Below are 17,337 nucleotides of genomic sequence, written 5' to 3'. Positions count from 1 at the left end.
CTGGCCATGTTCCTCCACCAGCTCTTTTTTTTTTTTTTAAACATGATCCTACTGTATGAGGGTCACAAGAAAGTTACTTTATTTTTTTTTAATTTTTTATTTTATTTATTCACTTATTTATTTTTTATTTATTGGCTGCACTGGGTCTTCATTGCTGCACATGGGCTTTCTCTAGTTGTGGCAAGCAGGGGCTACTCTTCATTGTGGTGTGCAGGCTCCTCATTGAGGTTGCTTCTCTTGTTGTGGAGCACGGGCTCTAGGTGGATGGGCTTCAGTAGTTGCGGCAACAGGGCTCAATAGTTGTGGTTCATAGTCTCTAGAGTGCAGTCTCAATAGTCGTGGTGCATGGACTTAGTTGTTCTGTGGCATGTGGTATCTCCCTGGAGCAGGGCTTGAACCCGTGTCCCCTGCATTGGCAGGCAGATTCTTAACCACTGTGCCACGTAGGAAGTCCTTCCTCCACCAGCTCTTGAATGTCATCCTCATTCACCTCCAGTCCCATGGTCTTCCCCAAGGACACAATTTCGTCGACAACTGGTAGCTCCTGTTCATAAGCAAGCCCCTCTAAGTCATGTCCAAGGACACAATCAGGCCACATTTTCTCCAAGCAGAATTGGAGAAATCCCTCAGTGAGAGAGAGAGAAGAACCATTGGCTCAGTTGTGATCATGTGACATTCGGCATCACATACTGTTGGCATTGCAAGACACTGCTCGTTTATCAAGCTAAAATTTATTAGAAATGTTTGCTCGTCTTGTGGAACACTCGCAGAATAAGTTACTCACAATCCAAGGTTTTACTGTATATTAATTTTATATGTTTCTTTTTACTTTTTTAATGTGACTGCTAGAAAATTTTATACACAGGAGACTCATATTTCTATTGGACAGAGCTACACTAGAATATCTCAAGACTACCTCTTCCAGTATGAAGAGTCAGAAATAAAAATATAAACTACTTATAAAATAATGATTATTTCTTTTAAATATCTGGTGGTAGAGGTATCTTAAGGCTAATATACTTTTAAACCTTTTTTTTTCCACTAACCACTGCCACTGATTTTTTGAAACAGAAACCAGAGCTTCCTCTTATTAATAGAATATATAGCATTCTAACTATTCTAGTGGAGTGAGTGGAATTATTTCAACAACACAAATCACAACAGAGGTGGTTAAAAGTAAAGAAATAATTAAGAAAGCAATTTATGTCATGGAGATAAAAACAAAAGCCAAGGGTGGGCAGCTGAAGTGTGACAATAGGCAAAGGGCTGTGAATTTGGGGGTTGAGCTCAAATCCTCCTCTGGCTTTGTGGTATGTAATCCTGGGGCTTCAAGAAAATAACTTTTCCATATAATGAGATTACTGAGAAGAATATGACACAAAGCAACAAGGATATTTTCCAAAGGATCCCAACATGAAGTTATGGCCATTGCATGCATCAATTTTTGCCAAGCTCCCCACCAGAGTCAATTCCAAATGTGTCAGTGCAGGCCACAGCTCTGCAGCATTGCCACTAAGTAGCAGCTTGAAGAGCCAGCCCATTAATGGTACAGCTCCCAGTAAGACCTCCTTATCGCTGTTGTATCTGTCACCATAAACTTTTAAACAGTAGGTCTAAGCCAATTCAGTCAACTCTGTGATAATTCTACCAAGACAACAGATCAACATTTGAGTTAGGATCATCTCTTTTTCATGAGGAAAAGAGTGCTTTTAAAAATATAATATATAATCAAACCTACAAATATACATATATAATTGAACAGTGGATCTAAAACTAATTTGAACAATATCATATAACTCCCTAAATATTTCAAAAGGAAAATATATACAATGCAGCCTTTACTTTTCTCACATACCATGTATTAGATAAATATTTTACACTCTGTGCTGGCTTAAAATTTTAACTTTTTTTCAAATGTTCTTAATGTTCTCTAAGATTTCCCTGAATGTTTCCTTTTCACTCTTATATTATTTGAGCAGGAGGGAAAGTAACAAGTGATTCTTTGACCTCTAAACAGAAATGATCTTGTTTTAGTGACTATACTGTATCTTTTCCTATGCTTATATAACCATCATTCTGTCTTTGCATCTAATAATGTCATGTTGTTTAACAAGTGTACTTTTAAATTTAATACATTTTAATATTTGATAGAACAAACATCACCTTTACTCTTTTTTTAAAAAAATGTTGCCTAGTACCATTCATTTATCCTTCCATACGAATTTTAGAATCATTCTGTAAAGTTCTCAAAATGTAACAGTCAACAAATTATGTGGATAACCATTTGGAAAAAAACAAATATAGATCTCTATCAAATTTCTTATATCAAAATGATTTTCAGATCAAATATATTAGAAAGAAATTATAAAGCATTAAAAGGAATCTTGGCTTATGTAAGGCTTTATAGTATGAAATCAAAGATTAAAAACCTTAAAGGAAAAATTAATAGAATTAAGCCATTCTAAAAACAATTGCTTATAAAACAATTCTATTTCCATAAAAATTACTAGGCAAAATTAAGGTAAACTGGGAAAACACACAATTGCGACAAAACAGCAAAAAGTTAATACATCTAATGTATGAAGAGCTCTTTCAAAATAGTAAAATATAAATATCCTTAAAAAAATGAGTGAAGGACACAATTTACAAAAGAATGGAAACAGCCACAAGTAGATGAAAAAATGCTCAATCTCATTCATAATTAAAGAAATGCAAATTGAAACAAATAATCAGATACCATTTTTTTCATCTATCAGATTGGCAAAGACAAGCCTAAAAGTAGGTGAAATTAAGAGAAATAATAAAATAAATAATAGTGTCCAATACTGAGGAAATGGACAATATTGAGAAAGTATGAAGAAATGGACATTCTCAAACACTGCTGGTGAAAGTGTGTATCAATACTTTTTTGAAGAGTGCTTTGACAATATATATTAAAATCTTTAAGAATATACAACTACTCTAATGTAGCAATCTCACCTCTAGGGCCATTTCCTAAGAAAATAAATGGACACATACTCCTAAATACTTAAAGCAGTACTTCTAAGAATGAAAAAGTAAAAAGTGAAATGTTCTACAACAAAAGATTGGTTACATAAATTAAGGCACATTTAACGGTAGACTGAACTTCTATATAATCATTATGACTCATTTGTTGACGTCATATTTAAAAAGGGAAATTTTTAACTTGTGAAAATTAAATAAAATATTGCATTATAAAGTGCTTAGCATACTACTGCCTGTCACATTGTAAGCACATAATTTACATTTTCACATTATGTTTTATGGACAATCTCAAACATATACAAATATGGAAAGAATAAGATGATGAACCCCTATATATTTATCACCTAGCTTCGTCAATTACCAACACTTTGCCATTCTTAGTAATTTTTTAAGTTTGCAACTATTCCTCCCTTTCCATACACACACATACAATATTTTTCCTACCAAATGTACAGGAATGCAATGTACACTGCATACAAGCACCGAAGTCAGAAGAAATTTACATGCAAATGTTAATCATGGTAAATCTCTAAAGGATGGAATTATGAGTGATTTTATTTAATTCTCATTTTATCTGTATCTTCTCATTCTTCTAAAATGAACATGTATTATGCCATTTTAATAGCTGATGCAAAGAAAAAAACTCAAGCAAATATATGACTCAAAGAGTGAGAAGGTATTCTGAGCTCCACTTTTTTTTTTTTTTTTTTGGCCACATGGCTTGTAGTATCTCAGTTCCCCAACCAGGGATTGAACCCAGGCTCAGTAGTGAAAGTGCTGAGTCCAAATCACTGGACCACCAGGGAATTCCCTGAACTCTGCTTTTAGATGTTAAAAAATACGTAAGAAAAAACTTTATATCAAAAAACTTTTTAAACTGGGGGGAAATGTGGAAGCTGATATCCATTTATCCAATCTGCAAGATTTTCTACCTTTATTGTTCAATTCACATATCAACAAAATGCAATGTTTCAACCTCAACTGGAGTCTAAGACATTATTTCACACAACCTGGGAAATCTGAGCAGACTAGATATTAAATTATTTAAGAAGTTATTTAGTCTGTTAATGTGACACTGGTATATTTAATTTTTTTTTTAAGTTCTAATCTGTTGGGAAATAAGACAATGTTTGTGATTTGCTTCATGATATTATGAACAAAACTGGCAAAATGAGTTGTTGTTCAATGAGTACAGCGTCTTAGTCTTGCAAGCTGAAAAAGTTCCAGAGATTTCTTACACAACAATGAGCATATAGTTAACACTACTGTACTGTACTCTTTAAAATGGTTAAGATGGTATGTTTTAATGTTTGTGACCATAATTTTTAAAAACATTGGCAAATGATAGCTATTAATGCTGGGTGGGTACACAGAAATGTATTTAAAAAAATTTTTTTAAATGAGGACCATACAGTACTGCTAAAGGAGAAAGAAATATAAGTAACATTTTTTACTTAATCAGAGCAGTTTTAGTTTAAACAAAACTATCAGGAGAATAATTCAAATACCTTTAAGTAGGGAAAACAAATGTTGGCTTTTTAAAGGCTTCTTACTTGAACCCTAGCTGAACTATGGTAAATAAAAATCTCATTTTTACCTAGCAATGAAGCTTTAATTTGCTGAATAATCACAACAGTAATTTGAAAAAAGGATTTACAATCAACAATAAGCATACTATATACATGAATAATTGAGAGCTTAAAAACTAGGACTCAATTTTCTTTTTGCCAATCTGAAGCCTGCAATATCTTATAGCTATTTATGTTTATACAGTGCTTTAGCATTCAGGTAAAAAAAACTCTCGTCTAGACATCCAGGATTTTATTGGCCCACTCTGGCTGCATACCCTGCTGTCGCCCTAGTAAACAATATGTTCCTTGAGATTGCTGAGGGCCCCTCTTGCCATTCTGAGTGGACTCACTAACAGCAGAACCATTCGTGGTAGTTTATCAGCCTGTTGATATTTCGGGGTGGGGGAGTGACTAAAAGCCAATTTATTACTGAGACTTAGGGCAGCAAATAATGCAGATTGTTTTTAAAAAAAAATTTTTTTAAGCTTCCCTCTAGCTCTCTTAACTTCCCCAGTAATTCTCTCTTCTATAAAACTGAGATAACTACCAACCTTGACAAATTATCATATTAAACAGATAACATATAACATATATTCTAGATAACTACATTTAAAAGAAGCATTGAGACAGTGTCTAGCACATAGAAGATGGTCACAAATATTCATTACTCTCTGTTCATTTCCCTTTTGTTCTTGGTTTTTAATGAAAACGCAAACAAACTGAATATGTTCTAAGAAGAAAATTCCTAAATTAGGTAGCTAATTTTTTGTCTTGCTTAAGCCATTAGTTCTTCATTAAAAAACAGTTTCTAGTAGTATTCTAAGAACTGTTTCTGTTACCACAAAGATACTGCTTTTAGTTAGTGGGAATCTCTCAATATTTGTGTCCAAACACGTGGATTGGCCGAAGCTCCCTGGCTGAGGGACCTCACCCAAGGCACCCCAACTATCAGAGATGGAACAAGACCCGGACAGAAGTGGAACCAAGGCAAGAGCCAGAAACAGCCAGAATAATTAAGCCAGTGCCGGAGAGAAATGGAGAAAGAGACACAGAGAGTAGAGGTAGAAACAGAAAGGAAGGGAGAGACCAAGATGAGGAGTGAAATGAATGTGAGAGTGCAGGAAGGGTGAAAATGCGAGACAGTGACTGAGAGGGCAAGAAAGAGCACGAGGGAGGGAGTGAGGAAGCGGTGAGGATAGCAGCAGGCATAGGAGCAGGAGGGCATGGGGACGCGGGTGAGCGCGGTGAGCACACGGCACTGCATCAAGCTAGTTCAGATTTACTCAAACCTCTCTGACTCTCATGATTCCCAAAAATGCCATAAGCTTACCTGAATTATCTCTGATTGTTCAGCCAGGGCCTTCCTTTGTGCCTCCAGAGAAGATACCTGTTGCTGATAAATCAAGCGCTGCTTCTCCCAGTCCAGTGATTTCTGACGAAATTCCTGAAGAGGCAATTAAGGTACTTAACTTCTAAGTGCTTCCCCTTGCTGTCACCACTTTCCAGATTCACTTTTACTTTAATTTTTCCCCAGGCCCCTGGGTACACATGCACCTTTCTCCACAGCAGGAGCCCCATTACTCACTTAGCTGATAGAACTGTAAGTAAGGCTAAAGTCCTTACATACTGTGCCTCTGGATATCTGTCTTTCTAAATTTAACACCCTAATGGTGAAGAGTAAGAAACATAGATGCTAAATACCGGATTCATGATAATTTTCAAAGATTTGCTGCCACCTAAGGGTTGTTACAATGTTTTAGTGATTTTTCAGAAAACTGATGCTAAGATAATGAAAATTTCAAAATATGATTACAGATATCCCTCACTAGCCAAATTCTTGACATCCAAACCCAGGAACTGAACATATTCAAATAAATTTTCAGATAAATCTCTGGGTAGCCCAGTTTTTATCAGTATCTAAAACTCAGGAACCAAATAGATTCAGTTAACACAGTATCCTTTGATACCCAAATTTTTATTACCTCAACAGAACTGCAAAGACGTGAAAACAAGAAATACCTGTACTAAATTTTATTGTACTAAATTTATCTGTACAGATATCTGTAACATTTCAAAGCCAAACATTTCAAAATTAATGATGGATCATTAGCAACAAGTTGCACGATCAAGAAAATGAGCCCAATGTTTATGAAATTGAGGCAAATCAAAGGAAAGGGAAACTCAGTCTTTCCTACCACTGTCCTCCAGAAGCCTCAACTCCAGAAGTCTCATGCTAATTTAGGGTAATTACTGTTCACCAGCTGATACTCACTTATTTATTATTTCTACCACATATGCCAGGTACTGTGCTAAGTGCTGGGGTACAATATTTAACAATACAAACAACAATTCCAACCTCACTCAGTTGGAGGGCGACAGGCAACACATTCATTGCACAGTACATTAGACAGTAATACAGTTGTCCCTCAGTATCTGTGGGGGACTGGTTCCAGACCTCTGCAGATAGTAAAACCCACAGATGCTCACATCCCTATATAACCAATGCACATCCTCCTATACACTTGAAATCATTTCTAGATTCCTTACAATACCTAATACAATGTAAATGCTTTGTAAATACGAGGATGAGTCAAAAATTATCTGCACTTCAGTTATATTAAAACTTCCATAAATTCTACAGCCAGAGTGCGGATAATTTTTGACTCACCCTCATAGTTGTAAATGCTGTGTAAATAGCTGCTTGCACATGCCAAGGTGAAGGTCTGCTTTTTGAAACTTTCTGGAATTTTTTTTCTGCAGAATATTTCAGATCCATGGTTGGTTGAATCCATAGATGCAGAACCCACAGACACAGAGGGCCAACTGTACCTGTTCTGGGAAAAATAGAGCATGGAGTGCTCAGAGTTGGGTGTTGCAATTTTTAAAAGCAGTGGCCAGATTGAGTAACATTTAAGGAAACACCAAGGGAGATGAGGATGAAGTTATACTTCTGCGAAGTGGGAACAGCAAGTACAAGGCCTTGAAGTGGAAGCATCCTGGTATGTTCCAGGATGAGCAAGGAGGTTGGCGTGGCTGGAATGGATTGGGTAAAAGGAAAAAAAGGGAAAGGTCAGAGTTATCAGGCAGTGAGACTGTGTAGGTCACCATGATAACTTTGTCTTTCAAGAGAAGCTACTGGGAAGGTTTATGTTCAGGAGAGGACATGATTTGACTTACATTACAACAGAATCATTCTGGCTGCTGTGCTGAGAAAAGAGAAATCAAGGGTGACTCCAAGGTTTTGGGGCTTGAGCAATCTAAGGAATGGAGTTGCCATTAAGGAAACAGAAACGGTGCTGGAAGATGGGGAAGAAAAAAATCAGGACCTTTATTTTGGACATGTCAAGTTTGAGAAAGTTTTAGACACTGAAGTGGAGATGTGAAACAGGAGGTTGAAAATTATTCTGCAGTGAAAAGGAGAGGTCAAGGCTAGATACACAAATGTAGGAATTATCAACATACACACAGTGCTTAAAACTATGAGACTGATTGGTATAACCAAGAGAGTGGGCCTAGACAGAAAAAAGAAGAGTACAATGATACAACCATAGGGTGCCCCAATGCTAAAAGGTCAGGGAGCAAAAGAGACTGAGAAAGAGTAGAAAACAAGGTAGGAGAAAGCCCAGGAAAGCCCAACTGTTCTCCAAGCCAAATCCAGAAAGAGTTTTAAGGAGGACAGAGACCAGCTGGATCCAATGCTACAGACAGGATGGGGAAGATGAGGGCTGGCCACAGGTTGAGTAATGTGATACTCACCGGTGACCTCCACGCAAATAGCTTCTGCAGAGAGAGGGGGCAAAAGTCTTACTAAGTGGGTGTAAGAAAAATGGAAGAAAAGGAACCAGAGACAAGTATAGGCACCTAAAGTAGTTTAGTTATAAAGTAAAGGAGAAAAATGGAGCAGTATCCAGAGGGCAAAGAGAGAGATCAAGAAAGGATATTTAAAAGGGGTGAAATTCGCATGTTGGTAGAAAATATCCAGTAGGGAGGAAAAACCTGAGGATGCAGAAGAGAGAATTTCTGGAGCGATGTCGTGGATAGGGAATAGGGAGAACATGGACAGTTCCTCCAGCAGGAGGGTGGAGTATATGGGAACAGTTGCAAATAGGAAGGTAGACACAAGGTTGGAAGTTTGTTAAAATTATCTTGTCACTGCTTCTATTTTCTCAATGAAATAGAAAGAAAGATCATCACCCAAAGTGAGGATGTGGGGCAAAGCATTGAAAATTTGAGAAAAGAGAGTATGAAACAGTCATTATGGTAAGTAGGAGAGTGAGGGGAAATATAATATGATTCTGGGCAGCATGAGGACGCATTTGAAGAGTAACCACGAATTTAAAATGCGGCCAATCGGCATGATTATATCTTTCTTCAGCCATGGTCTGCCACACATGACAGGTGGAGAGTGGGGAGAAAGCTGGATTTAGCGAGAGTCACCATTTTGCCAAGCAAAAGTGATGAGATAAGAGACGGCACAGAAATTGAAGGGGGATACAAGGAGCGCAACCATGGGATGGAAGCTGGGTGAGGACTGGTAACTGAGGACACGAGGTAGGTATGGAGCAGTGACACACGGCAAGATGCAAGCATTTTAAGAGATGGGGGGTCAGGTAACTATCGAGCGTCAGGAGCAGAGGGAGCAAGCGGAAAAGACAGGGACGGTAGTCGGAGAATGAAATGCTTAAAAATGTGATTCTAGAAGGGCTGCAAGTACTGGTAATGACAACAGCTAAGGAATGGCAATGGGAAAAGGGAGACGAGACAGAGAGGAGATGATAATAGCTGTGGAGGAAAGCACATCGAGAACTCAAAGACCATAGTATTATAAGCATCATCCCTCTGGATACTGAAATCCTCAAGAATTATGATAAAAGCAATGTTGGAGAGAATGACAATGAACTGAGAACTGAAGTCTTTCAACCAGGGGAGTGACCAGGGACCAGAAGATGACTGACTTTGGCTGTATGTACACTAGTTGGTGGTATGTGCTGATGATGTGAAAACCAAAGATGGGGTTTCTGACATACAAACAAAAGAGAATGCTCAGGAAGTGGTAATAGGGAATATAACATGAGGGGTTTTTTGAAAAAAAAAGCCTGGTATCACTGAAGAGGGCTAGAGGGAAAGCAGTATCTGATCCTAAGCTCTTCAAATGTGTAAAAATATTGAGATGTAAAAAAATGTTAAATGCAGAAATTAAAATTCTAGGTAGTAATAATATACTGGCTTTGTGGGTGACAGGTCACCCGGAGTAGAAAAATTGTAAGTAATCATACAAGGATGTTGAACAATGTTTCTCAAATTAGCATCGACTTAGGGGAGCTAGATAAAATGCAGAGTCCCAGCTCGCATGCCATACTACCGGATCAGAATCTCTGAGAGCCTAAAGACGACCCCAGGTGACTCTCAGCTACACTTGAAAACCAGGAGCAGAGACAGAGGAGGGGAGTGATGGGTTCAAGGGGGAAAAGTGAGAGCCTCATGCTGCTCTTTCACCTACTCTTGGTGGTATTAAGCCACCACTCCCTTAAGTCCTCTAGGGAATCAATATATACAATAATCATGGAGTTACTCAATCTTAATAAAAACAAAGTCAGCAAAGGGGGAGGTAAGTGACTTACCATATCTAAATGGGAACTGAGGATAAACAATATGATATGCAGAGTACTCCATACAAAAAAACCACATTACCTCCAACACTAACTAAGCCCCTACTCTGTTAGGTGATCAACAAGACAAGGACACTACCCATGGAGGACAGCTAGTAATTGATGGTCTATGTTCTCAATACTGGCATCTGGGGTACAATATTCCTTCCCGTGTGGAACAGCCTCAACCATGTTTAGCGTCCCTGGTCCCCATGCCCTACACACCAGTTTCACTCCCACTCATTCTGACAACCAAAATAATGTCTCCATACATTTCCAATGCCCTCAAAGCCCCGTACTGCCCTGTTGAGAACTACTGATAGCTATGAGAGTGAGTCAAAAATTATCCACACTCTGGCTGTAGAATTTATTTTAATTAACTTTTAGAAAAGACAAATACATCATTTTTAGACATAATCCCCTTGCTTTTCAATACACTTTGTCCATCTGTCAACAAGCTTTCATATTCCCTCATTAAAAAATGTTTTAGGCTGAGCTGCAAGCCACAAATGCACTGCTGTCTTCACTTTTTCATCAGAAGTGACTCTTCATCCTCGTAGGGCTGCTTTCAGGGGACCAAACAGGTGAAAGTCCGATGGAGCAAGACAGGACTATAGGGATGCTTTAACACCCCAAAAAAGAGTAATCCACGACAGACTTAGGTTTTGAAAAGTGTGCGAGATGGGTACTGAAACAACTCATGGAAGAGCGTAAACAGAAGCGTTTGGATATCTGCAAACAACACTTGGACCGATACTCTAAGGAAGGTGAAAGTTTCTCAAAGAGAATCATTACTGGTGACGAGACATGGATTCATCACTACGAGCCTGAGAGTAAACGGCAGAGTATGGAATGGAAACATCCTCAACTGTCAACCAAGAAAAAGCTCAAAAGTCAACCATCACCTGGAAAATTGATGCTTACAGTTTTCTGGGATTCTCAAGGGCCAGCACTGGAACATCATCAGGAAAAACGTTCAACAATCAACAGTGCAAGTTACAGTGAGATGCTTACTGAAGAGCTGAAGCCTAAGCTTTGGATTAAACACAGAGGACTGCCATTCAAGGGCGTTGTGAACTTGCATGACAATGCACATCTGCACACTTCTGCCCACACTGTTGACACTCTGCAAAAACTTCGTTTTGAGGTGTTAAAGCATCCTCCCTATAGCCCTGATCTTGCTCCATCAGACGTTCACCTGTTTGGTCCCCTGAAAGCAGCCCTACGAGGATGAAGATTCACTTCTGATGAAGAAATGAAGACAGTGGTGCATTCGTGGCTCGCAGCTCAGCCTAAAACATTTCTTAATGAGGGAATACGAAAGCTTGTTGACAGATGGACAAAATGTCCTGAAAAGCAAGAAGATTATGTTGAAAAATAATGTACTTGTCTTTTCTAAAAGTTAATTAAAATAAATTCTATAGTCAAAGTGCAGATAATTTTTGACTCGCTCTCGTAGTAACCGCAGGGAACCAGATGATGACAGGATGTACAGTGGATCACCCTCCCACCTTTGAAATAGCTCAGTGGTAGTCCTGGAAATGAGAGAAAACTGGCTTCAGGAAATAGCACTATTAGAAACAGCATTTTCCTACATGAAGGCTGACAATCACTAGGAGCAAATCAGTATTACGAACATACCTCTATTTTTCCAGTTAACCTCTCAATTTCAGACCGATCTTCCCTGTGATTTTTGGCGTTTCCTCTGAAGTCTCTTATATGTTTTTTCTGTAGCTTTTCATAGCTTCTCTTCAGTCTGCCTAACTGTAGACACAGTTATTTCTAGAGTTAAAATTTAAGAACGTGTAAACAGTGCTGACACAACGAATCAGCATTATGAAAGCACGTGTACGGCTAACTAGTACCCCTGAAAATAGAGAGCATGTTAGATAAAATACAAAACAACTCAAAACTACATATAAAAAATAAACACCAGAAAAGAAATATATTGAGTCAAAGAAAAAATAAAGGGAAAGTATTTTATAAACAAAAGTTTAATTTTTATTACAATATATAATAGCCTTGCACTTAGGGGCTCCACAACTCATTCCCACAGTAAAAGCAGCAATTAAAAACTCTTTTTCTTTTCCCTAGGCCTGTGGTTCTTAAACCATTCTTCTGTGGAACACTGATATTCAGTAAGCAGGAGAGGAGTACTTTGGAATTAAATATAAATAAGAACAGTTTTTTCCCAGTCTTAAGAATAAAACTGAGTTAACTGAATTTTCTTATCTTTCTTATCTATCCCAAAATGCTTCTGAAACCTTTGGATTATTTAAAATCTAGTAAGTGATTCAACTTAAAAATTAAAACATTTAATATAAGCTGTTAGTATCAGTATTTTACAGTATTATACAAAAATAGCTCTATTTCTTTCAGGTACTTAACCAAGAAACACATTTTAGAACCACTGTTGTAGGCAGTATCAAACATATAAATAGGTAAGATTCTTTACCTGGGTTCAAGAACAGAGAAATAGACTTCCAACCCTGCACCTCCCATGCAATATATACATCCACTTTATGAAGCAGAAACTGGCTCATTAACAAAATTCTCAAGGGTTGAAGAGACAGAATCATACAACACATGATAAAATGAAAATCTTACTTCTTCATGTAGTTTCTTTAATTCCTGCTTATACTCCATGGTCATCTCTTGCTTGACCTTTTCATGTTCTTCTACCTGCTGACGTAACATTCCCACCTAAAAGCAGAGAAGTTGTAGTATTTTTCATTATAAGCATTTAAACAACAACCCTGAAACATAAAAATAGGAAATAACCTTTGTACTTATCTGTAAATACACGTTCTCAACTGTACAACTTCTCAGGAAGTCAAATATCTAATTATTTAATAATCCATAACACTGCCAAAAAATGGAAAGCAAGCAATTGTTCTACAATTTCTAGGTTTAGATGAAAACTTGCTCTATCTCACTTATTCTCCCCAACAGTTTTATCGAAAAAAAAAAAAAACTCACAAAAAATTAAGAGAGATAAAGTTATAAGAACCTTGGAAACTAAAAATACTGAACAAAAATCTATGAGACTTCAGGAATAAATTCTATAAATCAAAGTACAAAATAGTAACATCAGACACAAAGACAACAAGAGATTTGTACTTGCTTTACCATTTACCCCACTTCAGAGAAAATCAGTTTCACCAGCCAGAGTAAGCACGTTACCCTAACTCATTTCGCAGTGGTTTGATACCAGCCACAGCTAGCTCATGACTAGCCCTCACCTCCATCAATATCAATCAGCATTTCTCTACATCTCTCAATAATCAGCAGTTCATCTACTAATAGGTAGAAGGTAGAGGGAGAATGGAGAACAGTAAGTAGTAATCTCAATCACAATACAGAATGGTAATTTAAAAATTTAAAAAACTGTAGATCTTAAAAAGTTCTCATCACAAGAAAAAAAACTGTAACTATGTATGGTGACAGATGTTACTAGACTTATTATAGTGATTATTTCACAATATATACAAATACCAAATCATTACACTGTATAATTAAACTAATATAATGTTATATTTCAACTATACCTTAATAAAAAATACAGAAATAAAATTCTTATAAGAACAAGGAGTTAATGCAATTCCAATTAAAAATTCTAGTAGAATTCTTTTTTGGAATGAAAAAGTGATTCTGAAGTTAAAACCAGAGGAATGATTAAATGTAGCCAATAAAATAGAAAATACTACTTTAAAAAATTGTTTTATCTAAATGAGTATTTACTGAATTTCTGGATAAGGAGAAACTGAGCTTAAAACTATGAAAGAGTCATTTGAGAATGATAGATCTGACTCGGCAAAAATGCGAAACTTCTATTTTTTAAAAAATCCCATTAAAATTAAAAGGAAATGAACTGAGAAAAACATTTACAAAAGTATGTCAAAGACTTTTTAGTATCTAGGTATCTTGTTATAACTTTTTTCCACTATGCTCAAAGAACATACTCCATTATTTCAAGACTCTGAATTGTGTCAAGATTTATCATATGGTCAGTTTTGGAAAGAGTTGCCTGTGCTAGAAAAAAAAACATACACCACAGTTCTCTTGTGCAATGTTCTGTGTGTATAAATTAGGTTGAGTTTGTTGATCATGATGCTCACATCTATATCCTTGCTGGTGTTTGTCTCTTGTTCCATCAGTTACTAAGAAAATTGGGTTAAAATCCTCAACTACAATTGTGGTTGCATCTATTATACCTCCTTGTAGTTCTGCCACTCTTTGCTTACAGATAAGAGAGAGAGAGAAATTTAAGATTATTTTATTACATACTTACAAATTCAGATTTTTTTGTCTTAGTTTGAGTTCCCCCAAAAATGTAGATTTTAGGGCAGGTAGGTAATTGGAGCTGATCCCAGTAAGCACAGTAAGGAAATGGAGAGAGAGAGCTCCAGAGAAAGAGGAAAAGCCAATAAAGGGTGTTACTGAGCTAATTTCTGCAGTGAGCAGCCAGAGCCATTCCCACAGGGAACTCACCAAGGAACCACACAGAACGTGATCCAGAACTGTCCCTCTAAGGGAGGGGAAGCTGGAGAACTTATCCACTGAGTCCTGTCCCTCCACTGCTTGAGGCTTGCCCCAGGAGTGTTAACTGCCTCACACTCCCAGATTTTACCTGAGCAGCTTTTAAGTTTCCAGAAAGAGAAGCACAGTGTAGTGAAAAGCTGGCAGTACAGTGAGCTGTACGTAACATCCAGGTGAAATGAGGGGCAAGGAGGATGTGATACAGACCAATAAGAACATCTGCTACAGTCTACATATCCTGAGATTTCATATTTTATCATTATGAAGTGTTTCTCTTCACCTTTAGCAATGTTCACTGCTTCTGCTTCAAGTACAGTTTTCTAATGTGATTATACTACACCACCTTTCTATTCAAAGTGTTTGCATGATATATACTTTAATTTTACAGTTTACTTTCAATTTTGCAGTATCTTTATAAACATAATTGAGTTCAAGTATTTTTACCCAGTTGGACAATTTTTATTGTTTAATTAAGCCATTTAGTGCATTTACATTTAACAGACCTCTTTGGATTTATATCTATTGTCTTTCTAAATGTTATTTGTACTTAATAAGCTCTACATTCCTATGTTCCTTTTTCTCTCCTTTCCTGCCTTCTTTGGGGTTGATAACGTCTTATCATTTCATTTTTCTCCTTCTATTAGCTTAGAAGATATATACTCTGTTAACCTATTAATATATACTTTTAATGGTTCTCTCAAGATTAAAACTTAACTAATTAACATTAGACTTAACTAATGTTACTTAGTAGTTTGACCAATTCCCAGGCAACCCAAGGACTACAGAAATACTTTAATCCCATTTACCCCCACCAACTTGACTGAAATACCATCATAATTCCACATATATGTTCAACTAAAGGCTCTTGTTTTTATATGCAGCCAATATTCGTTTAGATTTACCCATGTATTTACTGTCACCTTCCATTTCTTCCTTTTATCTCTTGAGCTTCCATCTGGGGTCACTTCCCTTCTACCTGAAGAACATTCTTTAGTATTTCCTTGGTATAAGTCTCCTAGTGACAAATTCTCTCAATCTTTGTCGATCTGAAAATGTCTTTATTTCACTTTTATTCTGGGTATAGAATTTACTTCCAGTTTGGCAGGAAAAAAAAGTCATTTCTTTGTGGACATCATTCTATTGTCTTCTGGCTTTCACTGTTTTAGCTGACAAGTCAGCTGTTAGAAGCTGTTTGTAGATCATCTTTTTTTCTTGGTAAATATTTGATTTTGTTTCATTTTGTTTTGTTTCCTTTGATTGCTTTTCAGAGTTCCTTTTTGTCTTTAGTTTTCAACCTAGGTAAATATTTCTTTTTATTTATCTTGCTTCTGGAGGTTTTTGGATTTCTTAAATACAACGCTTTCCTCACTTTTGGCAAAATCTCAGTCAACTTATTTTCAAATATTGTTTTTGCCCATTCTCACTCTTTTTTCTCCTTCAGGGATTCCCAAAACACTCATATTAGGCCTTCTCACTGTCTCTTTTCTCTTATCCTCTCTTCTATATTTTCTATCATTCTGTCTTTGCTTTATTCCAAACATTTTCTTCTGTCCTACTTCCCAGTTCACCAATTATCTCTTAATCTTTAAGGCCTTAATTTCAGTTATTCTATTTTTATTTCATCATCTTTTAATAGTTTCCAATTCGTTCCTGAAATGCTCAGTCTTCTTTTATCTCCTTGAACACAGTAAACAGAGCTATAATAATTTCTTTTCTTTTCTTCCTTTTCTTTCTTCCCATGAAAACATCTCTCCTGGAGCTTGCCATTCTCAAATATGGATAAGTTACTCTAGGCTACCTGTATAGCTGTCATCTTGGGAACTGCCTTCACCATTATTCTGGAGACTTTCTATGCTTTTCTCCTTTTTGCTTTTTTTAAAATTCTCTGTCATCTCTTTTGTAAGTTTTACTTCTCATTTTGGTAGAACATACTTTTGAGATTTTATACGTCTGAAAATACCTTTATTCCCTTTTCACATCTGGTTGAAAATCTGATTGACTGTAGAATTTAGTAGTAAATTTCACTCAGGATATTTTTCGTTAAATGTGAATCTTTCAGACTTTAACATTTGGTAATGGCAGACTAGGTATTCTGGGCCAGTCCATATATTGAGGACACATATGTAAGTTAGATTTCTTTTAAAATGTGCTTGGGGACTTCCCTGGGGGTGCAGTGGTTAAGAACTGACTGCCAATGCAGGAGACATGGCTTTGATCCCTGCTCCGGGAAGATCCCACATGCCATGGAGCAACTAAGCCCATGCACCACAACTACTGAGCCTGTGCTCTAGAGCCTACAAGCCACAACTACAGAAGCTCGCATGCCTAGAGCCCGTGCTCTGCAACAAGAGAAGCTACTGCAATGAGAAGCCTGCACACTGCAACGAAGAGTAGCCCCCACTCACAGCAACGAAGACCCAATGCAGCCAATAAATGAATAAATGATTAAATAAATAAATATATATTTTTTAAATGTGCTTGAAGTCAAGTGCTAACATAATTGGCAAGAATTACCAGGCCAGAATCTGGGCTAGGCTAGAGGTGGAGGGAGGTGAGCCCAGAGTTTGGGGCAA

The 17,337-nt window shown here is 36.9% G+C and overlaps 1 protein-coding gene across 12 annotated transcripts in view; it reads right to left on the bottom strand.

Moving 5' to 3' along the window:
- CEP63 (centrosomal protein 63) overlaps positions 1–17,337 on the bottom strand; it is a 66,737-nt gene that overhangs the window by 29,076 nt on the left and 20,324 nt on the right. For all 12 annotated transcript variants that reach the window (XM_057738704.1, XM_057738706.1, XM_057738705.1 and 9 more), the window contains 3 exons: positions 12,833–12,928; positions 11,867–11,989; positions 5,908–6,021 (listed from right to left, as the gene is read on the bottom strand). In XM_057738704.1, coding sequence (XP_057594687.1) covers positions 5,908–6,021; positions 11,867–11,989; positions 12,833–12,928 — 333 coding nt within the window. The remainder of the gene's footprint in view (positions 1–5,907; positions 6,022–11,866; positions 11,990–12,832; positions 12,929–17,337) is intronic.

The sequence above is a fragment of the Hippopotamus amphibius genome, chromosome 6 (genome assembly GCF_030028045.1).
Source record: "Hippopotamus amphibius kiboko isolate mHipAmp2 chromosome 6, mHipAmp2.hap2, whole genome shotgun sequence".
Classification (NCBI taxonomy): domain Eukaryota; kingdom Metazoa; phylum Chordata; class Mammalia; order Artiodactyla; family Hippopotamidae; genus Hippopotamus; species Hippopotamus amphibius.
This window is presented reverse-complemented; position numbering and strand designations above follow the sequence as displayed.